General features: G+C 46.0%; 1 protein-coding gene across 1 annotated transcript in view; it reads left to right on the forward strand.

Annotated features, from left to right (window-relative positions):
* The first annotated feature begins 1,529 nt into the window (after positions 1 to 1,529).
* DGKE (diacylglycerol kinase epsilon) overlaps positions 1,530 to 24,439 on the forward strand; it is a 44,631-nt gene continuing 21,721 nt past the window's right edge. Inside the window, exons 1-7 of the mRNA XM_073606647.1 lie at positions 1,530 to 2,047; positions 5,684 to 5,843; positions 8,781 to 8,900; positions 10,995 to 11,138; positions 19,122 to 19,279; positions 21,125 to 21,173; positions 23,752 to 23,865. Coding sequence (XP_073462748.1) covers positions 1,605 to 2,047; positions 5,684 to 5,843; positions 8,781 to 8,900; positions 10,995 to 11,138; positions 19,122 to 19,279; positions 21,125 to 21,173; positions 23,752 to 23,865 — 1,188 coding nt within the window. The 5' untranslated portion in view covers positions 1,530 to 1,604. The remainder of the gene's footprint in view (positions 2,048 to 5,683; positions 5,844 to 8,780; positions 8,901 to 10,994; positions 11,139 to 19,121; positions 19,280 to 21,124; positions 21,174 to 23,751; positions 23,866 to 24,439) is intronic.

Here is a 24,439-nt window from a genome sequence, read left to right on the forward strand (position 1 = left end):
ATAAAGAATAAAGAAAGAAGTTTGTGAGAAGTCTGTGTGAATATGAGCAGCAAAACTACTTCATTCTTCTCACATTATAAAGTAGAAGAGAGTGCGCTGTATTAAACTATTTAAAACATTGCAGCGTGACAAAAGTGCTGTATCCATTCTGAACGTTCATTTTACCAGACCGAGCTGTTCCTTCTCAGAATTTCTTCTGAGCATGCGTGGCACTTTGTGCGTCGGAACAGGCCACACACGGTCGGAATTGACACGATCGGATTTTGTTGGAAAATTTTATCTCCTGCTCTCAAACTTTGTGTGTCGGAAAATCCGATGGAAAATGTCCGATGGAGCCCACACACGGTCGGAATGTCCGACAACACGCTCCGATCGCACATTTTCCGTCGGAAAATCCGACCGTGTGTACGGGGCATAAGTGTAGTATTCGAAATTGTACGCTTGTAGATGGATATACTCTCTCTGTAGAGTCGAATCTTTGCCCGCCTGGATAGGTTTCTCTCACTAACCTAGCAGCCAGTACGTAGCACGAACAAAAGTCTCTGCCACAGACTTGATTGGATTGAAACCCGTACAGTCCTCTGCCACAGGATGTAATGGTTTAAGATGAACAGCAAACACAGCACTAGAACCTTTAAGCCGCCCCGGCAGTACTATGCGGTAGGGTTACTTTAGGATACGTCCTCCAACTGAGTCACCAGGCCCCTCTCCAGACCAGCACTCTGCATGATCCTTCCATGATGAGTCCTCCCCTGGGATCTTCTCAGTTGTCCAGCTTCTTCCCTCTAGGACAGACAGCTCAGGACCATTCCTCGGGCGCTGTGGTAGGCCCCAGACAGGCTTCTGGGCCCACCCACGCGCTGCAGCTACGTGGGCCTCCCGAACGGAGGACCACGAGGTAGTACTACTAGCACATACCTGTCGGCCAGGAGGGCCAGCAGGTGGAACGAAACGAACCCCCAAACATGGCGTCTGTCCCATAAATACCCTCTCCCAGAATGCAACTCGGAGGACCACCTCCACCAAGTTATCTCCGGGACAGAGGAGCACTTATTTGCTTCAGCGCGTTGCCTTTCCAACATCGACCCATGGCGACAGCGACACCCACAGGCACAGTGTGAAACTACATGCAACTCAGCCGAGCTGGAACAGAGGCAAATCTGACTATGTATGAACAGGTAACCCACTAAATTTACCTATCAACGGTAGATTGAAAATCTACCAGCGTTACACTTATTTTACTCACTGAACTGCAACTCCATTTATAACATTCGTATCGTGTGTTTTTTTCTGGGTTCTTAATTGATATCCTGTCTAAAATACATCTATGATAAAAATGATAAACCCTTCAATTCTCTGTAAGTGGCCAAACTTACAAAATCTGCAGGAGATCAAATCACTATTTTCCCCACTGTAGATGGATATTTGCTTCGCAGTACACATAGCCGGCCAGCAGGGGGAGCTCACTCTCCTCTCTCCATCTCCTGTGTTTTGGAAGGACCCTCAGGTGACGTCATCAGCGCTGCGTCCTCCGGTCGCCTTGGTTACGTCCTCCGGAGCTGTCAGTGGGATGCGGCGGTGTACCGGCGACGGCGGCGGAGGACATGGAGGAGGAGGAGGGGGCCGGGCTGCACCTGGCGGTGTGGACGGTGATAGCGGTAGTGCTGCCGGTGCTGATCACGCTGTGGTGCAGTGTACGGAGGGCGGGGCGGAGGGGCCTGTCCCGGGCCGGTAAACACACCTGGAAGGAGACCGACCTGTTCGGGAGACCTACCTACTGCTCGGTGTGCGGCCTACACATCCTCCAGGGGGGGTACTGCCTGTGCTGCGGCCTGTGTGCCGACCACGAGTGTGTGTGGAAGGCCAGCCGCCGCTTCCCGTGTAAGGAGGGCCTGGGGAGGGGAGAGGGGGCCCGGGGGGGAGAGGGGGCCCGGGGGGGAGAGGGGGCCCGGGGCCACCAATGGGTGAGGGGCAACCTACCGCTCTGCAACCTCTGTGTCCGCTGCGGCCTACAGTGTGGAGGGCAACCGAAACTCTGCGACTGGAGGTAAGTCGGTGTACCTACCTCACATCCTATATATATATATATTCTGTACATGACCCAACATTGTATATACATTCATTACTACCAGCCTGAGCTCTGCTACTGGAGGTAAGTGCATGTACCTACCTGACATTCTATATACAATGACAGCCCCCACTTTGTACATACATCCATCACTACCAGCCTAAGCTCTGCCACTGGATGTACCTACCTGACATCCTATATACATTCAATACTACCAGCCTAAGCTGTGTGACTGGAGGTAAGTGGATGTACCTACCTGACATTCTATATACTGTACATTCCCCAACATTGTACATACATTTATTACTACCAAACTAAGGTCTGCGACTGGAGGTAAGTGGGCGTACCTACCTGACATCCTATATACTTACCTGGCATCCTAGATACTGTACATGCCCCAACATTGTACATACATTCATTACTACCAGCCTAAGCTCTGACACCGGAGGTAAGTGTACCTGACACTGGATGTACCTACCTGACTTTGTATAGTCATCACTGACAGCCCGAACTCTGCCACTGGAGGTAAGTGGATGTACCTACCTGCCTTTCTATATACTGTACATGCCTCAATGACAGCCCCAACATTGGACATACATTCATTACTACCAGACTAAGCTCTGCCCCTGGATGTACCTACCTGACATTGTATATTCATCACTGACAGCCCAAAGTGGATGTACCTACCTGACATCCTATATACTTACCTGGCATCCTATATACTGTACATGCCCCAACATTGTACATACATTCATTACTACCAGACTAAGCTCTGTGACTGGAGGTAAGTGTATCTGACACTGGATGTACCTACCTGACATTCTATATACATTCATTTCTACCAGCCTAAGCTCTATGACTGGAGGTAAGTGGGTGTACCTACCTGACATTCTATATACAATGACAGCCCCCACATTGTACATACATCACTACCAGCCTAAGCTCTGCCACTGGATGTACCTACCTGACATTGTATATACTTACCTGGCATCTTATATACTGTACATGCCCCAACATTGTACATACATTCATTACTACCAGGCTAAACTCTGCCACTAGAGGTAAGTGTACCTGACACTGGATGTAACTACCTGACATTCTATATACTGTACATGCCTCAATGACAGCCCCAACATTGTACATACATCACTACCAGCCTAAACTCTGACACTGGATGTACCTACCTGACATTCTATATACATTCATTACTACCAGACTAAGGTCTGCGGCTGGAGGTAAGTGGATGTACCTACCTGTCATCCTATATACTTACCTGGCATCCTAGTTACTGTACATGCCCCAACATTGTACATACATTCATTGCTACCAACCTAAGCTCTGCCACTGAAGGTAAGTGCATGTACCTACCCGACATTCTATATACAATGACAGCCCCCACTTTGTACATACATCCATCACTACCAGCCTAAGCTCTGCCACTGGATGTACCTACCTGACATTGTATATTCATCACTGACAGCCCAAAGTGGATGTACCTACCTGACATCCTATATACTTACCTGGCATCCTATATACTGTACATGCCCCAACATTGTACATACATTCATTACTACCAGACTAAGGTCTGCCACTGGAGGTAAGTGTATCTGACAATGGATGTACCTACCTGACATTCTATGTACATTCATTTCTACCAGCCTAAGCTCTGTGACTGGAGGTAAGTGGGTGTACCTACCTGACTTCCTATATACAGTGATAGCCCCAACATTGTACATACATTCGTCACTAACAGCCTAAGCTCTGCCACTGGATGTACCTACCTGACATTGTATATTCATCACTGACAGCCCAAAGTGGATGTACTTACCTGGCATCCTATATACTGTACATACCCCAACATTGTACATACATTCATTACTACCAGCCTAAGCTCTGCTACTGGAGGTAAGTGTACCTGACACTGGATGTACCTACCTGACTTTCTATATACATTCATTACTACAAGCCCCAACTCTGTGACTGGAGGTAAGTAGACTACACAGCTTTATGTGTACTTACCTGGCATTGTATATACTACCCATTCATCACTGGCGGCCCCAAGTCTGTGACTGGAGGGAAGTGTGTGTACCTACCTGGCATTCTTTTTACTGTACATGCCTCAATGACAGCCCCAACATTGTACATACTTTCATTACTACCAGCCTAAGATCTGCCACTGGAGGTAAGTGTACCCGACACTGGATGTATCTACCTGACTTTGTATAGTCATCACTGACAGCCCGAACTCTGCCACTGGAGGTAAGTGGATGTACCTACCTGACATTCTATATACTGTACATGCCTCAATGACAGCCCCAACATTGTACATACATACATTCATTACTAGCAGCCTAAGCTCTGCTTCTTGAGGTAAGTGGATGTACCTACCTGACATTCTATACACATTCATTACTACCAGTCCCAACTCTGACTGGAGGTAAGTACACAACATGATATGTACTTACCTGACATTGTATTAAAGGGGAACTAATGTTATTAAGCTTACCTCCTTTCTAATGGGCTAAGGGCCAGTTCACACCAGATGCAGTTCCGTGCGCTTTTTTTTTCTGCACTAAAAATGCATGCACAGTGTTTTCCATGTATTCCAATGGCTCTAGTTCACACCAGTGCAGTCAGTTGCAGTCAGTTTCTACACCGGAAACTGACTGCACTGGTGTGAGCTGGAGCCATTGGAATACATGGAAAACACTGTGCATGCATTTTTAGGGCCAGTTCACACCACAAAAATGCACTCATAGGCTCCGAATCAGTTTTGCCTACAGTTCACACCACGCGCAGTTCCAGTGTGTTTTTGATACAATTTGCTAGGTTCCAGTACAGTTCTATGCAGGAAAAATGCAGCACGCTCTACTTCTTTTTTTTTTTTTTTTCTCATCAGAAACTGACTGCACTGGTGTGAACTAGAGCCATTGGAATACATGGAAAACACTGTGCATGCATTTTTAGTGCAGGAAAAAAGCGTACGGAACTTGTGTGTCTGGTGTGAACTAGCACTGAGTATTTTAACGGTGCCGGTCTTTGAGTGTCTCCATTGGCCAACTCAGGATGACATAACTCCTGCGCATGCACAACTTATTATAAAGAAGAGTTCCATTCTACTTTAAATCAGTGGGTTCCGCTTTAACACATAGATAAGGATCTTTTCATTTAGGCTGCAACTGTCATTTGTAAAGTGGAACTAAACCCTCTTATCCTTTTCTGCCAAGGAAGCCGCCATCTTGGCTTCTGTTTGATCTTCAACTGCTATGATGCTGCCCATGTGATCAGTTATGCCCTCAGCCATTGGATGGTTTGACAGGTTGACTAAAACCACAAGCAAATGTGACAGTAAGCAATCCCCACATGTAATGGTTTTTATTTAAAAAATAATAACATTGATGTGTTCAGTGCTGCTTTTAAATCTCATTGTATCCAAATGAAAGTAACTGTCACTTTGTGAAAATAAAGCTTCTCATCCTGGTGTGTCAGTGATGTGAATGGAACGTTCTATCACTCTGCCATATACAAGAGTGGAGTTGTATTTGTAGCGAAGACTGTTTTCAATAAATCCCACATATTACAGAATTTATAACTGTCATTTGATTCTGTGAATAGATGTATCTGGTGTCAGAGAAGCGCCCATGATGAATGTTTGCACAGTGACTTGAAGACCGAAGACTGTGATCTCGGAGAATTCCGAAACCTCATTATTCCACCTAATTATCTCCTGGCTGTGAAGCAGATGAAAAAGAGCAAGAATACAGATTACGAGAAGGTGGCATTCAGAGACTTTTTATTCATTTGCTTGATAATTATTCAATATTTCCAAAATTATTCTAGGAAAGATTTGCTCAAGGAAGACTTGGGAAATTCTGCTTTTCCTGGATATTGCATAACTTTTATTGAATCGCATGTTCATAAAATGAAATACGTTTTCTGCTGGTGATTAAAATAGTAAGTCGTTGTTTAAAATCTGCACCAGAGAAGGACAAGTGATGTCCCCGTTCGTCCAATCAGTATCTTGTTTTCTTTTTGGAGCTTGCACTAGAGAAATGACAGCTCAGTTTGGATTGATTGTTATTGGCACCTCCTTCTTTTTTCTTTCCTCCAGTTATTATGAAGGAGCTATGTTTGTATCCCAGGTAGATTATTGGCAACTGACCTGTAAAATGTATCTAGGGATTTAAAGAGGAAGTAAACCCTGATGGGTTTTACTTCCTCTTTTGCTCCCTGCAAAGCCTGCAAATTAAAAGCATAATGGGCTAGCCCATTATGTGACACTTACCTGCAAACTCATCCATCGCTGTCCCCTGTGCAGGCTGTGTCCATCTTCGCCCCTCTTCCTTCTGGGGGGCCGTGGACTCCGGCTCTGTGACTGGCCGGAGCCGCATGACATCACTCTCGCACATGCGCGCTTGAGCCGTCAGTAACGGCACATGCTGGAAGAAGAAACGGCACGGAAGTCCGTTTCTTCACAGCGCATGCGCTGATTACATCACCGGCGCACTACAAGTAAAATATCTCCTAAACGGCGCATATGATGGACCATACCTGAAGGATTATTCAGGTGATGCTGTAAGTAAGATATACAAAAAGTTAAAACCCAATTCCAGGCAGAAAAAAAGATCCCTTGCAGTGGGGCTGTGCCGGCACTGCAAGGGTTAATGGCTTGTTTTTGTAAAAATCTGTATTTTTTTGTTAGAAAATTACTTGGAACCTCCCAAACAAACCCCCTAGAGAAAATAAATTGGTGTGTTTGGCTACTGTTTTTTTTTTTTTTTTTTATGTAACACGATATGTGCGCAGCAGTTTTTCAACTTGGGAAAAAATACACTTTAAACTCTTAGTCCCGACCCTTTAAGAGGTTTATGATGCTGGGAGGCGGAGTGCGGCTTAAGATCACGTGACCGCAGTGATCGGCTTTCACGTTGTTGAAGTTTACTGGAGTCTGTCAAGCAAAATGTTGTTTGTCTTGCCCCAGTCTTTTTACATGCTGATCCGACTGACACAGGGTTGGGGGGGGGGGGTGATTTGGCTGCTATGTGTTCATTATCGTTATTTAGGTCTGGCAGAAGGCAGGACAGCCTCTATGAGGGCCTTACAGCTGGACACTGGGCTGTAGGTTCTGCTCAGCCAAGGAGAATACACAAGTAAATAACAGTACCCATTCCTTCTCAGGGTGCACCATTATCACAACTTAAAGTGTATACTGTATATAAACTCTTACAATGCATGTTTCTGAATTGTTCCCATTTGATCTGTGCCAAAGAATATATGTTGATCCTGCCAGCAATCTAGTGCTGCCCTTTGTCCCATGCACTCTGCAGTGTTCTTTCAAGCAGTGTTCTCTTCCTTCCCTAGTTATCTCTGTGAACTATAGAACACTTCTTCCCTATGTTCTGGAGTTGAGGAGAGGGGGAAGAGATCTGTAGTCTTAACACACTCCCTATGCAAGGGTGGCAGCACTCATTTTCTGTACTGTAGGGGAGCAGTATTGGGCTTCTCATTCCTGACTGGAGCTAATTAACATCTAACCTGTGTGTTTTGGAGGTGGGGGGGTGAAAATAATGAAAAGCCTGAGCAGCCAGCACATCTAAGGATGTGTACAGTGCAATATATTTCTTGTTTTTGGGTTCATATCAGTGGTCTCCAAACTGCGGCCCCTTGTTATTAGCTCACCCTTGGGGAACTATCGCTCCCACTGACGCCAGAAATGGGGCACCATCGCTCCCACTGACGCCAGAAATGGGGCACCATCGCTCCCACTGACGCCAGAAATGGGGCACCATCGCTCCCACTGACGCCAGAAATGGGGCACCATCGCTCCCACTGACGCCAGAAATGGGGCACCATCGCTCCCACTGACGCCAGAAATGGGGCACCATCGCTCCCACTGACGCCAGAAATGGGGCACCATCGCTCCCACTGACGCCAGAAATGGGGCACCGTCGCTCCCACTGACGCCAGAAATGGGGCACCGTCGCTCCCACTGACGCCAGAAATGGGGCACCGTCGCTCCCACTGACGCCAGAAATGGGGCACCGTCGCTCCCACTGACGCCAGAAATGGGGCACCGTCGCTCCCACTGACGCCAGAAATGGGGCACCGTCGCTCCCACTGACGCCAGAAATGGGGCACCGTCGCTCCCACTGACGCCAGAAATGGGGCACCGTCGCTCCCACTGACGCCAGAAATGGGGCACCGTCGCTCCCACTGACGCCAGAAATGGGGCACCGTCGCTCCCACTGACGCCAGAAATGGGGCACCGTCGCTCCCACTGACGCCAGAAATGGGGCACCGTCGCTCCCACTGACGCCAGAAATGGGGCACCGTCGCTCCCACTGACGCCAGAAATGGGGCACCGTCGCTCCCACTGACGCCAGAAATGGGGCACCGTCGCTCCCACTGACGCCAGAAATGGGGCACCGTCGCTCCCACTGACGCCAGAAATGGGGCACCGTCGCTCCCACTGACGCCAGAAATGGGGCACCGTCGCTCCCACTGACGCCAGAAATGGGGCACTGTTTCCTGCCACTGATGCCGGGGAATTTTCTACTCCCACTGGCCAAAGTCTGGACCCTCTAATTTGGAGACCACTGGTTTAGATACACTTTGAAAGTGGAGATTCCGATTTGTACAAATTCCTATTCCCAACAGGTTGTCTAAGGTATTTATACAACTTTTATTTTATTCCCACCATCTTTTCTTGTAGTTACTGTCCCCACTGGGCAAAGACTGGACTCCTTTGATAATTCTTGCTAACACACGCAGTGGGAACAATATGGGTGAAGTTTTGGTTGGAGAATTTAAAGGTCTTCTGAATCCTCTCCAGGTGAGTATATTGTCAAGATTAAAGTGTAACTGTAATGTGCTGATGGAAAGCAAAGCAACACTGCAGCTGTGTATAGCAGGTATTTTTCAGTGCTACCCCACCACCCCCTATGCATCACTTGAGTCCCCGCAGGTCAGTACTTGGGAGAGGTTTTTTCAGGCACTTACGACTGCATAATGGGATAGCAGAGGACATGAGGACATGTGCACCTTTGCTCCGTACCTGGAAGTTCAGGTTTTTCAGGGACATGTTTCATGGAATATTGTAAGCCTGGACACTGTTCATGCACATATGTGGTTAAATGATCACAAAATTTGTATCATTAATGAGGACCCCTGCAAGGTTTAACCATTTGAGCTCTGGAAGGTTTTACCCCCTTCATGACTGAAAATTTAGAAAAAAAACCCCCAATATGTTATACTTTTCTGTTATAAAACATATCCAAAAAAAAAAAATCAAATTTCTTCCTAAATTTAGACCAAAATATATTCTATATGTCCTTGGTAAATAAAAAATAAATGAAAAAATCCCAGTAAGTGTATATAAATTGGTTTGTGCGAAAGTTTTATAGTGTCTACAAACTATATTCTGGAATTTATGCAGCTATGACACTTTACTGGTAATGGCGGTGATCATCTACTTATTGTGGAACTGTCATAGTCTGGCGGGCAATCTGGCGCTTGCTGACGCTGGTTGGAAGGTACACTGACTGACATCAATAGTGACACTAATACAGTGATCAGTGCTAATACTATACACTGTCACTGTACTAATGACACTTGCTGGGATGGGGTTAAAATCTAGGGGCAATAAAAGGGTTAAGTGTGTGCCTAACAATGTGTAATGTGTGCTGCTTTTACATTACTATCTGTCTGTTTAGCCAGATCTCTGTTCATAATACACAGAGTTCTGTGGTTTTTTTGTAAACACAGAACTCTGTGTGTGATGGGCCACAGCCGATCAGCTGGCTTCAGCCAAAACCAATGGCTTAAATCGGCTGCCAAACTCATGCTGTGTCCAATCACAGCACAGATTGGTACGTCATGGAAGAAAGGCTGCGATGTACAGGTACGTCGCCCGATCTGGAGATGCAGCCCACTTGCAGTACAGCTACTGTGGGCAGGCAGCAATTGGTTAAAGATATTCTAGTGATGTGTAAATATAGAGTACCTTATCAATATTTATATTTTTCATCAAGATATTGCTGTCACGCAAAAGTCCACCTCAGTGCCCTGGGTGTCACTGGAACAGGAAGTTTTAGCAGGGACGCAGACTACGTTAAAATACTCTATAAGTGATGCATGTGTTAGGATTCTTTATGTCAAATGATTGAGAAGTTTTGGCATTAGGAAGGCTAAACCTTTTAAGGGTAGTATATAGTGCTTTGTGTATATTTTCTTTATTTAGTAATGTCAGGACAAAAAAATAAATTTACTTATGAATATAGTTCTCTGGGCTCCTTTTCCATATTTTCCAGCTTTCTGTTGTAAAAAAAATATTTTGTTTACAAAGCTCAATAGCTCATGCTGAAATGTAAACACACAAATGTAATTATCAAAATCCAACACCTCAGAGCTTCTGGTAATATGATCGTAGCACCCACTTGCTGTTGTAAAAAGATATTCCACCGATTTCGGTGTACTCCTTGGCCCTCAGCTCTTGCGCAGTCGGGGAGATCTGGGAGCACAAATAAACAAGTGGCGAAGCACCCTGGCTTTGTGAAAATCATAGGCTGTTTATTGATAAGATAATATATTTTTGGCAGGTAAAGATAGCCTTCTAAGTCCACCAGATATCAAGGCATATCACTAGCTAAGACAGTCAAACCTCCCCCCACCTCTTTATGACTTTGGGAGGTTTTGGTGAGAGAGGGTCTGAAAAGAAACAGCTTCTGCTCTTTAGAAAGCCCAAGATGCAGTGGCAGCCCTATTGTAGATGCACACTGTATTAAGTGTTCATTTGTAAAAAGAAGATTGTGTGTGTGTGTATATGTATGTGTGTGTGTGTATATTTATTTATGAAAATGCAACAATAACAAGCAACAAAGTCAAACCATTATAGCTTCTTTTTGCCCCAACTTTTTTGTTGTTGTAGGTGTTTGATTTGAGCAAGACATCTCCATTCAAAGCACTTCAACTATGTGCAGTTCTTCCTCCTAACTCGGCCAAAGTGCTGGTTTGTGGTGGAGATGGCACTGTTGGTTGGGTCCTTGATGCTGTGGATGAGATGAAGATAAAGGTAAAAACTTTCTATCACTCTTGCTGCATTTGGCTGGATACAAACATTTACTAAGGTCCAGGATTTTATCGGTGTCATAAAATTGTATTTGGACAAGATTACAAAAACATGTACAGACACATTACTTTTATTCCTATAAAATGATATCTGAAATGCATATTTCTCTAGTCATCTTCCAGGACGGCATAACCTGAGAGATGACTGGTCCACCTGACAGGAAACACAATCAACATACAAGGTTAAAAGGCCCCTCCCTTCCCCCTGCACCTCAGTTCTTGATTGTGTTTCCCGGCAGCGAAACGTTTGTTGTTTTTTCTCAGACCTGAAGCTAGGAGCGGATGGTCCCCCCCCTGAGGGCTGGACGCCAAAGCCGGGGAGGGTGGCGGGTCCAGCCATGGCCCTGTCCTTCTCAGGGGGTCCCCCCAATGGCCGGGGGAGAGAGTCTTCCCCGGCAAGGAGTCTCCCGGGTACAGAGGGGTAGCCCGGAACTCCTGTGAGCACATACCTCATGCTTTTTCCTTCCACCCAGTCAGGTACGGAGGTGATGAAGGAACTGGAGCTCAGGCTGGTGTCTAGGCCACAGAGGGGGTAGAGGACGCCAGCCAGGCGGTACCTTGGTGCCTTGTAGGGCTGGTGGAGGTCCGGGACTTCATAGGGAATGCTGAAGCTCCTGTGTTTGGAGCAGGCTTCCCAGGGTGGAGTAAGATGGCGGCATTTCCGGTTCCGGGCGCTGTAACTTCCGACTTCCGGTCTATGCCAAAATGGTGGATTCAGACACTAGAGGCCAAAATCCTCCCTCAGACAGTGGCTCTCCAACAAAATGGCGCCGATCATCGGTGTATAGGAGTAGACACTCAGCGCTCCAAGGAAAAGCAGGAGGCCTCACGATACTCCTCTCTTGAGGTCGGAAAACCTCACAAAGCAGCAGATATGGATGGAGAGGAGGTAACAGCTGCAACCTTAGCCCAGGAAGAGGCCAGTGGTGGTGAGTCCTCTTCCGTTTTTTTGTGGTGAAGTAAGAGGGGTCTTACCTACACCATAGGGGGGGGAGTGAGAGAGAGAGAGACACAGAAAGTCTTAGTAAACTGGTTAAAGTTTGGACTTTGTCTTTTTTGTCTCCCTAGATCCTGGCAGCTCTGCTCAAGGGGCTCACAAGATGAAGGGCAAAAATCCCCCCCCTCCCAGGTCAAAAAGATGTGGGAATTGTAATGATAAGCTCCCACAGGACCATGGGAAACCTTTTTGCTATAGGTGCATACAAAAACTGTCTAGTAAAGAAACCTCACAGGTTATGAGGGACTTCCTTGCGGTACAGTCGGAGATGCTTTCTACCCTCCAGTCTATTAAGACTGCTATAGCACCTAAAGCGGAGGATAGAGAAATCCTGTCCTCTAGAGAAGGCACTTCCTCTCAGGGAGGTTTTTCAGACAGGGGTCAGAAAACCTCGCAAGGACCCCCTTCCTCTGTCACTTCAGGAGTTGAGGAGGTTGAGGACCCAGAGGAGTCAGAGGAGGACTCATTAGAGGAAGGTGTAGACACAGACGCTGACAGCCAGGATAGTGACAGTCCTAGGGCTAGTAGCCACCTCTTTCCCGTGGAAGACATGGGGCAGTTACTTAGGGCGATCTATGCCTCTGAGGATATCCCAGAACCTCTGGTTCAGGCGTCGGCCCGGGACAAGATGTACAGGGGTTTGGGAAAGCCTCAGTCCAGGGTGTTCCCAGTTCATCAGGCTCTAAAGGAGGTGATTTTGAGAGAGTGGAAAGACCCGGAAAGAAAGGTTCTTAGACTCAAAACTTGGAAGAGAAGGTTTCCTTTTGGGGAGGAAGAAGAGCAGAAATTCTTTAAAACCCCTAAGTTGGACGCAGCCCTGTCGCAGGTTTCTAAAAAATCTGACTTGTCTTTTGAGGACTCGGGGAACCTAAAAGACCAAATGGACAGAAGGGCGGAGGCGCTTTTGCGCAGAGCATGGGATTCCAATGCGGCTGCCATGGCTCCTGCTTTGGCATCAGCATGCGTGGCAAGAAACGTGGACGCATGGTTAGGCAGACTTTCTAACCATGTTTCTAAAGGCAGTGATTCCAAAGAAATCACAGACTCCTTAGAAATAATAGGTAAAGCTGTGGCATATTTGGCAGATGCGGCTGTGGAGTCTGTCAGGAACACAGCCAAATCTGCGGCCCTTCTTAACTCCGCAAGAAGGGCAGTCTGGGTCAAATCATGGGAAGGGGACCATATGTCTAGATCAAGGCTATGTGGTTTGCCCTTTGAAGGTTCACAACTCTTTGGACCTGGCCTGGATCAGGTGCTGTCAAGGTCAGCAGAAAAGGGAAAAAAGTTCCCGGTCAAAGCTAAAGGAGCAAGGGGCAGGAAGTTTTTTCGTCCCTCCGTTAACCAGGGTCAATTCAAAGGAAAAAAGGATGCGAATAGGAGGTGGGGAAAGGGAAAGAGCGCACAAAAAGGTAGTCTGCTCTTTTCTGGACCTAAAGACGCCACCAAGCAGTCTAAGTGACGCCAGCATCAGGGTAGGGGGGAGATTGTCCCACTTTGTCCCTCAGTGGAAGAGAATCTCCGAAAGCCCCTATATCTTGCAGATTGTAACAGAGGGATATCGTTTGGAATTTCTGTCCCCTCCCCCTCAAAACTTTTTTCTGACCCGTCTCCCCAAGGAAACTTCAAAAGCTGCAGGGCTGTTGGACAGCTTGCAGGGATTGGTGTTCCAGGAGGTGATCATCCCCGTTCCACCGGAAGAGCTTTACCAAGGGTTTTATTCCCATGTATTTGTCGTTCAAAAACCGTCAGGGAAATTTCGCCTGATATTAAATCTCAGGAAATTGAACAGGTTTTTGCGACAAAAAAGCTTCCGGATGGAGAGTATATACACGGTGCGCAGGCACCTATTAAGATGTGCGTTCTTAGCCACGATAGATCTAAGGGATGCTTACCTTCATATCCCGATCACCAGGGAACACCAGTCCCTGCTGAGATTCGCAGTCCTTACGAGCGAAGGGATTCAGCATTGGCAATTCCGAGCTCTTCCCTTTGGATTAGCTGCAAGCCCAAGGATCTTCACAAAGGTCCTGGCAGAGGTTGTAGCTTACCTACACCTACAGGGGGTGTCCCTTATACCCTACCTAGATGACCTTTTGGTATACGGGCAATCCCTAGAGCAGGTGGAGATAGACGTAGGCAGAGTGATTTTCACTCTGGAGTCCTTGGGCTGGATAGTAAACAGAGAGAAATCTTCTCTGGCACCGTCCCAAATAAAAGTATTCCTGGGATATCTGGTGGATACAGAGGTTCAGAAACTGTTTCTTCCAGAGGAAAAACGATTAAAGGTGGTTACAGCAGTATCCTCTTTAAAAGAAACCAGGGAGTGCTCTCGCAGGCATATCATGAGGGTCCTAGGTCTAATGACCTTGTGTATTCCAGCGGTTCCCTGGGCTCAGCTCCACTCCAGGGAGCTGCAGTTCTTCCTTTTGTCCTCCTGGGACAAAAGGAGAGAGTCATTGGATGCAAGGGTGTCTATTCCAACAAGAGTAAGGACCTCCCTAGATTGGTGGCTGGATCAGGACAAGCTCAGGGTGGGCTTACCCTGGGACCAGTGGAATCCCACAAGAATCACTACCGATGCAAGTGCTTGGAGTTGGGGCGCTCACCTGGGGGACATCCAGGCACAGGGGGCCTGGACGCCTTCTCAGGCAGGGGCATCCTCCAACCACAGAGAACTCTTGGCGGTGGGCCAGGCGTTGGTATCCTTTGGAGACAGGATTCAGGGCTTGGAGATCCAAGTCCTGTCAGACAATGTGACAACGGTCTCTTACCTGAATCGTCAGGGGGGCACCAGATCCAGGAAACTACTGAGTCTAGTCCTGAACATCCTAAACTGGGCCGAAGAGAATCTTCAGTCCATATCGGCGGTTCACATAAGAGGAACCGCCAATGTGGTAGCAGACTTCTTAAGCCGGCAACCCATCCTTCAGGGGGAATGGGAGTTAAATCAGGAGGTCTTTCTCCAGATAAGTCAGATGTTCGGGACTCCGGATATAGATCTTTTTGCCCACAGAGGGAACAAAAAAGTGGATAGTTTTTTCTCTCTCAACAGAGAAGGGGGATCCCAGGGAGTGGACGCTCTGTCTCAGGACTGGGACTTCCATCTAGCATACGCTTTTCCCCCACTAGTCTTAATACCACGGGTCTTACAAAAATTGGCCCGCTCAGATTGCGGACTGATCCTTATAGCCCCATGGTGGCCAAAAAGGACCTGGTTTGCCACTCTGAAAAAGTGGTCAATTTCTCCTCCGCTCCGTCTTCCAATCAGACGAGATCTTCTCCTACAGGGGCCAGTCCTCCACCCCGACCCGGGATTCCTCAAACTGATGGCATGGTTCTTGAGGAGGAGATCCTTAGGGGTAAGGGGTGCTCTGATAGGGTAATTGAGACCCTCTTGGGCAGCAGGAAGCTGGTCACCAGGAGGATCTACTCCAAGGTGTGGAATTGCTTCTCACAGTGGTGCCGTGATAAGGAGGTGTCTTACCCTTCAGTACCAGTGGTACTGGAATTTTTGCAAGCAGGGGTGGATCAGGGGATTTCCCCGAACACCTTGAGAATACAGATAGCAGCGTTATCTGTATTTTTGGATCAGAGGCTCGCACTAGAACCTCTGATTAAGAGATTTCTTCTGGCAAGGGAGAGGGTAACCCCTGTCAGAATGAATGTATTTCCTCCATGGAATTTATCTCTGGTTTTGGAGGCGCTGACGAAAGCGCCCTTCGAACCAGCGCAAGAGATTTCAGTTAAGTTTTTGACTCTTAAGTTAGCGTTTCTGTTGGCCATAACCACGGCCAGAAGGGTGAGCGACCTACAGGCCCTGTCAGTTAAGGAGCCTTTTCTGTTGATTCTGGAGGATAGAGTGGTTCTTAGACAGGACCCACTATATCTTCCCAAGGTCGCATCTAAGTTTAATAGATCTCAGGAGATCACTTTACCCTCCTTCTGTGATAATCCTAAAAATGAGAAGGAGAGGAAATTTAATTTATTAGATGTCAGGAAATGTTTATTGACATATCTAGATAGAGTAAAGGACTACAGAAAGTCGAATCATCTTTTAGTTTTATTTAGCGGCCCTAGAAAGGGAGGGCAGGCGTCTAAATCTACTGTGGCTAGGTGGATTAGGCAGACAATAACATTGGCCTATGAGCAGACCGGTTCCCCAGTACCAGGAAACCTTAAGGCCCATTCAACAAGATCCTTGGCGGCCTCTTGGGCAGAGAGAGCTGGGGCCTCGATAGAACAGGTCTGTCGCACAGCCACTTGGGCGAAGCAGGATACCTTTTTGAAACACTATAGAGTGGAACTGCTGTCGCCCCAGGATCTGACATTTGGAAGGAAGGTGCTACAAGCGGTGGTCCCGCCCTGAGGTAGGCCTTGAACTCCTTGTCCATCCTCTCAGGTTATGCCGTCCTGGAAGATGACTAGAGAAAATTGACAGTTACTTACCGATAACTGTTTTTCTAGGATATCTTCCAGGACGGCAGGCCTACTTCCCACCCATGTTTTAATATAAGTACTACGGGAAGAGTTTCTCTCTGTCACCCGGATAACCTATTACTTTGGGAGAACTGAGGTGCAGGGGGAAGGGAGGGGCCTTTTAACCTTATATGTTGATTGTGTTTCCTGTCAGGTGGACCAGTCATCTCTCAGGTTATGCCGTCCTGGAAGATATCCTAGAAAAACAGTTATCGGTAAGTAACTGTCAATTTTTCAGATTTAATATAGAGATATAGCATACATAAACACCACATGAGATTTATCCATGCACACACTACCCTTTAACCATCTATTGTACAGATTAGTATGATCAATGGCTTCAAAGTGGTTCTAAAGGCAGAATGTTTTTTAATTTAATGCTTTCTATGCATTAAGGTGAAAAACCAGGAGTACTGGTGGAGTAGCCTAGAAGAGGAAGAATAGGCCTGCTCTGTGCAAAACCATTGCACAGAGCAGATACGTGCACCATGCTTGCTATTTTTCCGATGTTATCCATTGCAATCACTTTAAACTTCTAGGATATGGAGGTTGTCACAAGCTGATTGGAGGTAGCTTTTTGATGTGTTTCTCAGAACTTAGTCTGCTTCTTAAGAGAATTATGGGAAAGCATATCTAGTGTCATGCTTCATTGTGCATATATCACAGTGGACTAAACTTTTTGGATTTTTTTTTCCGTCTGAGCATGAGTATTTGTTTTTCTGGTGTTCAAAATAATATATCAACTTTAATAGAGTTAAAGGGGAGCTCCAAGTTATTTGACGGAGTTGAGAAGGAGGTTTGCTCTCTCTGTCTGGGCGGGTAAGCTGCCGCGATTATGTAGATCCATTTTGACACTGCCAAAAACAAGAGGGGGTATAGGGTTTCCAGGTCCGGTGAGGTGTTATGAAGCTGCGCATTTAACCAGAGTAATGGAATGGTGTGTACAATCAGAACCCAAACTGTGGGCTGATCTAGAACAAGCGACCATTGATTCCGCCCTGGTGGGATTACCCTGGTCTCCTCAACATCCTTACATCCTACGGTGGGAGCAACTTTACTGATAGTGAAACACCTTTTTAGGACCATGTCTGTTCTTTCACCTGACCCGAGTCCTCTCACGCCAATATTGGGATCATACGTGTGTTTTCGCCGGGTCTGACAGACCTGCAATTTCACATGCTTAGGAGACAAAACGTTTTCCAACACATGCCTTTCGCAGTAAACCATAGGCTTCTGTCTAGTGGCGAGGTCGAGACTCGTTTTCACAATGAGCTTGACTTTCTTCGAAGGGCACAACTAAATGCTTACCTTCGCTAGTTGCCTGCAGATCACCATACCTGTGTCAGCTAACGCCACTCGAGCAGATTTGTGTGGAGAGCGATCAGTTTCCTCATTCATTATCGCATTTTTATGCTCTTTTAATGAACCAAGTGGAGAGATCAGACAACCTTTTTACAACAATGGGAGAATGACTTGCAAATCACTTTCTCTTAAGCCGCAGGAAGACAAGATAATACTTTTTGCTCACAAGGCGTCCCTGGCTAGCAGATACCAGGAGGGAGGGTATAAGCTACTTACACAGTGGTACAGAACTCCTGCAAATTGCATAAAATGTATCCGCAGGTTCCGGATACTTGTTGGAGCTGTGAGTAGTCTGTGGGGACCCTTTTGCACTTTTTTTGGGAGTTCCCAAAATTTAATGATTTCTGGACTGATGTAGAATCTACCACTAAAACGTTGACCGGAGTTTCACTTGAGAGAAACCCGGCGGCCTACCTCTTAAACGACACACCGATGACAACTAAAAAATGTAAGAATTAATTGCTGAGGCATTTGCTTACAGCAGCTAGAGCCTGTATTCCAGCACCTGTGTATCTCAGATGACAGAGCGGGAGGGGCGGGGGTGTGAATTTCTGGCTCACATCGCCGCAGCACATCAGACCGGAAGTGGGAGCAGGTACCTGTTGAAACCAGGTACTTGCTCCCCCCCCAAAAAAGTGCCAAATGTGGGGGGAGGGGGGAAGGATGCAGAGAAGCAGAACTTCACATTTTGGGTGAAGTTCTGCTTTAAACTGGCCATAGATGGTTCAAATGTTGGCTGGTTCAGCAGGGACCGGTCAGCCGAGAATCAAACCATGTATTGGCAGGCTTTGATCCATCAATCGACTTGGGTACAACCAGCATGTTGAATTTTTGGGATGCGATTTATAGCCAGCTGCTATAGCCACTAGGAATAATCACTTGTTCACTTTTCTCCCTCAGGAACTGTTCCCCACGCCCCCCTCTCACCAGGAGAACACAATAGCTCTCCAACACTGACTTTGTTAATGGAAGAATCAAGTCATTTTCTTTTCTGCAACCCGTGGTTGCAGGAAGGAAAATCATATCATCTATGACCAGTATTACTCTTCAGTTTGTCATCTTTGAATGTTGAATGTGTTTGTCTCTTTATAGGGTCTCGAAAGTTTTGTTCCGCAAGTAGCAGTATTACCCCTGGGAACTGGCAATGATCTGGCTAATACTTTAGGATGGGGGGCCGGCTATGCTGGAGAAGTGCCTGTAGAGCAGATACTTCGCAATGTTATGGAAGCAGACAAAGTTAAGCTTGACAGGTGAGAAAGGATACAGCAGCTGAGAATTTGTGAGTATTGACCAACACAGACCGTCAACCCCCCCCCCCCCCCCAGCAGTATATTTAGGTAAAATAGATTTTTCACTCCATCTCTAGAGTTGTCCTGTTAAAAATGTAAGTTAATGTAGTTGTAAACCTCAGTCGTGAAATCTGAAAAAAGCACATATATCTGTAGTGTTTGCTTGTCTCTCTCCAAAGTGCCATTTCTCTTTGGTGCTTTGTTCCTCTGTTATCAGCATGAGTCATTTCTGACAAGTTGTCCTGACACCAGAGATAAAATGGTGATGGGGAGGAGAGCTCAGCACACAGCTTGTTTATTCAGAACACAGCTCTGCATCATGCTGTGTGTAAAAGGGGAGGGGTTGTCGTACACCTTTCCTCCAATCGGCTCTCACACACTATACAAGGGCTCTAGCTGCAGCTCTCTGCCCCCCCCCCCTCGCCTCTGTGCTACTGACAGATGCAGAAGGATTCCATCTAGAGCTGCATGATTAATTGTTAAGAATCTACATTGTGATCTTTTTCCCTTCCTGATCTTCAAAACAGCATGTCACAATTCTTTCTAACAATTGCAGAGAGTTCTCACAGCTGGAAAAAAAAAAAATCCAGGCAGCCTGCCAAGTTTTATCACAACACGCTTTGTTTCTGACATTTGTTGCTTACAAGTATAAATCATTATTTTCTGCTAGAAAATTATTTGGAACACCCAAGCATAATTTTTTTTTTTTTTTTTTAGCAGAGACCCTATAGAATAAAATGGTTGTTGCAATATTTTATGTCACACCGTATTTGCGCATCGGTCTTTCAAACGCAATTTTTTTTTGAAAAAATACACTTTAATGAATTAAAAAATAACTAAACAGTAAAGTTAGCCCAATTTTTTTGTATAATGTGAAAGAAGATGTTACACCACGAGAATCGTGATCTTTATTCTAAGCTAAAAATTCAGCACTTTGAAGGGGTGCAGAAAATAGAAGACTATAGAAGACTGCAGATAAACAAGTAAAATGTATGTAGGATGATTTGTTTCATCTCTGTGTATCATCTGAGGCTACTAACTTCACTGGATATATGAAAGGGTTTACAGCCACTTTAATGTTGCCATTTTTTGCAGGATTCAGTTGTCTTCCAGGATAGCCCATGAGAGATGGAGGCTCCTCTCAACATAACATTCAATGATACCAGCACAAAATATTAAACATTTCCCAGTGGGAGAATCATCTATCTTTTTTTTCCTCGCCCCCTGTTAAGGGAATCTCTCTCCTTACAGTACCTTCCTCTTTACTGATAGGAAGAGTACTGGTTCTACTATCCCTTCATCATCCCTTCATTATCTGGAGAGAAGCAGCACTGAGGGTGACTTTACCTCCTCATTGGTCAGGTTGAGCTCCATCGGCCATTGTGGACTGGACTGTAGTAGTGGACCTCTTCCTGCATGGGATGTCCAGTGATCTCCTGTGGTGGAGGGGCGGGGGGCTGGCTGATGGTGTCTATCTGGCTTGGTGTTAGTGGGAACTTTTCCAAGATATACGGGCTGACGGGTGTCACTTTGTGAAGTAGTGATCTTGCTGAAGCCTGTAGTTCCATGGTCATACTGGTGCAAGGGAGAAAGTGAATTATTTCTGGGGTCTCTTCTGATCAGTTCCTCTGGCAGTGCCCAGTGTTTTTCTTCTGCATGCTTGTAGGCTGGCAACTTAATCACTAGTTTCACTTCTATATTCATTCTCATGAACTTAAATATCAAAATAGCTGAGACAACAATCATCTGTCTGTGGAACAAAAGCAACATCTATGGTGATGCTAAGGGTTAATCTTTGTCTTTTAGGTGGAAAGTCCAGGTTACTAACAAGGGTTACAGTCTGAGAAAACCAAAGGTAATCATCTTTTTTCATTTCTGTAGACTAATATCTGTTCTTGTCTTCATAAGACTTGAGTCTTATGTGTATGGCAACCTGGGTTTGCTATTTAGGTAAATCTTTCACAAAGCCCTATAATTCCAACTGAGCAGATGTTAAAAGTTAAGCTTGGCCATTCACCTTGTACCTCCATTCAGCTGCTTGAAGTGAAAAAAGAAAAAAGCAGCTCCAGTCTGTATTTCCAGTCGGGACTTAGGCTCAGTTCACACCTACTGTATATGCTCGAGTATAGGTCGTTCCGAATATAAGCCGAGGCCCCTAATTTACCACAAAAAACTGGGAAAAACTTATTGACCCGAGTATAAGCCGAGGATGAGAAATGCAGCAGCTACTGTAAGTTGTAAAAGAGGGTCAACAATGCCCATTTGCAGCTGCATGCCTCCCTCTGTCCTGTGCATGTGTCCCTGTGTCCTGTGCAGCCTACCTGTGTCCTGTGCATGTGTCCTGTGCATGTGTCCCTGTGTCCTGTGCATGTGTCCCTGTGTCCTGTACAGCCTACCTGAGTCCTGTGCATGCCTCCGTGTGCCGATCTGCAGCCTCCATGTGGCGATCTCCATCCACCGGTCAGCGTGTCAAAAATAACATTCGGCAGCCATTCCACTATTCAAAAGCCGCGCCTACTCCTCGTCTGTGATAAGCAGCACACTCCATTTCCCATCAGTCAGCGGTCAGCCTATCACGGACGTTCTCTCATCCCCATACCATGGACGAGGATGAGAGAGTGCCCGTGATAGGCTGTACACTGACTGCTGGGAAATTGAGCGTTCTGCCTATCACAGACGAGGAGGAGGTGCAGCTTTTGAACAGTGGAATGGCCGCCGAATGGTATTATCACACGGTGGCCGCCGTCTGCCTGCATGGTACACTGATCATGTAGGCAGAAGGCGGTGACTCGAGTATAAGTCGAGGGGGGCACTTTTTTTAAAAGCAAAACAGTGCGTCTTTTGTTCAATAGACTTCTATGAAGAAGCTAAAGATTTTGCCGCAATCTGCTTTTTGCTTTTTTTAACCACTTGCCGCCAAATCACATACTTATACGTCATTTGACTTCAAGTGGTTGTACCGGAGTGGTGCCTGCAGCTGCAGGTATCACCCCGGTACCGTTTTTTTTTTTTAGAGCCGTCGGTCAGCTCTCTTGTATTATCAACTGATGCGGCTAAGCAGCCGCTCAATTGTTAGCATAAGCAGCAGTAGGGGACCCCCTCCCGCCTCCTCTCGCCTGGAGACCCGAAAGCCGGAATCCACTTTGATTGGGTCTCGGATGTAGTAACCTGGAAGCGACGTCATCCCATCACATCTGGTTTACATTAAGTCTTAAGGCCCCTTTCACACTGGGGCGGTGGGGGCGTCGGCGGTACAACAGTGCTATTTTTAGCGCTGCTGTACCGTCGTTCTTGCAGCCGTATTCGGCCGCTAGCGGTTCGGTTTTAACCCCCGCTGGCGGACGAAAAAGGGTTCAATCCGCTCGTACAGCGCGGCTATAGCCGCGCTGTCCCATTGATTTCAATGGGCAGGAGCGGTTTAGGAGCGGTGAATACACCGCTCCTTCCCCGCTCCAAAGAAGCGGCCCTCGGGCTTTTACACTGAACAAACAGCGGAGGCTGTTTAGGGGCGGTTTTCAGGCGGTATTTTTAGCGCAATACCGCCTGAAAACCGCTCCAGTCTGAAAGGGGCCTAAAGGCGCCAGTTTTAAAAAATCTAAAGTATTTAAAACCGCTGATCTTTGTGTTTTTGAATGCTTTCAAGTTCAAAGGAGTGAATACCTTTCACCTGCCTTTTGCTGTCACAAGGGATGTTTACATACCTTATGACAGCAATAAAAGTGATCACAAAAAAAATAAAATTAGAGCAACGGTGTAAAAATAAAAAAACATTTATTAATAAAAAAAAAAATTTAAAGTGACTTGGCGTGACTTTTTATATTTTACCAAAAAAATGGGTTATGTATTGTGTGACATAAAAAGTTGCAAAACCCACCATTTTATTCCATAGGGTCTCTGCTGAAATTAAAAAAGTATAATGTTTGGGGGTTATAAGTAATTTTCTAGCAAAAGATACTGATTTAAACTTGCAAACGAAAAGTGCCAGAAAAAGTCTGGTCAAAAAAACACATGAAAACCGCGTGTGCAAAAGCACTGCAGAAATGGATCAAAAGCAAACTGCATAGGTGTGAACCGAGCCTTACACAATGCTAAGGTCTCCCTGTTTCTTTATGACAATGCTGAGCCAAGCACCAAGTGCTGTCACATGATTCTCCATACCTGGATGTTCCCAGTGACTGAACAGGGTGGCGGGGAGCAAAGGGAAGGTGAATAATATACTGTTAGGAGACTGGACTTAAACGTGAACCTATTGCTTTTGCCTTTTAGACTGATGTTTTTTTCTAGAGAGTTGCTGTTTTTGTGAGACTTTTATTGAGGTCATGCAGTGTGGTAATCTTTACAAATGGCACATACCAAGGTTTTTCTATTTACATATTTGTATACTTTGGAAGCAAAACCATATAATAACATGCTATTGTATGTTGATTCTTTAGGTTTTGTCGATGAATAATTACTTCTCAGTAGGTCCCGATGCCTTGATGGCTTTAAACTTCCACACGCATCGAGAGAAGACCCCTTCACTGTTTTCTAGCAGGCTTGTTAATAAGGTAGGCTGTCAGATGTTCAGGTAAACTTGTAAGTTCCCCAAAGTAATATATTTATGTATTTAAATGCAGTTGGTGAAACATGCCTGCACATACCCCTCTTTGTTTTTCTGACCGCACTAAGCTTACTATTAAAAAACTGAACTTCCAGTTTTGGAGAGCTTTCACTGCACACTACACGTTTAAAGGAGAAGTTCACCTTTTACAAAAAAATAATAAGTGCACATCTTTTTGCAGGTAAAAAAAATGTGCATTTATTATTTTTTTTCACTGCTGTCTGTAAGGCATAGCACCTGCAATTAGCAGTGCAATGCCTGGATCTTGCAGACACTTAGCGCAAATCACCGTCATTGTACGTCAGTGCTAAATACCGTTGTTATAGCTGCCATAACCCCGGTATTTTCAACAACGGCGAGTGGCTGACTTTCAGATAAAACTCCGCAGATTCCTCCATCCCCCCTCCCTTCTGCCGCTTACTGGAGCAGTCGGTAGCGGCGGACACGATTGCGTTCTTTCTCCTCAGACATGGAGCCCAGTGAGGGAAAGATGGCCCCCCGCTCGGCTCCATAACATCCAT

Source organism: Aquarana catesbeiana, linkage group LG12 (assembly GCF_042186555.1).
Source record: "Aquarana catesbeiana isolate 2022-GZ linkage group LG12, ASM4218655v1, whole genome shotgun sequence".
Taxonomy (NCBI): Eukaryota; Metazoa; Chordata; class Amphibia; order Anura; family Ranidae; genus Aquarana; species Aquarana catesbeiana.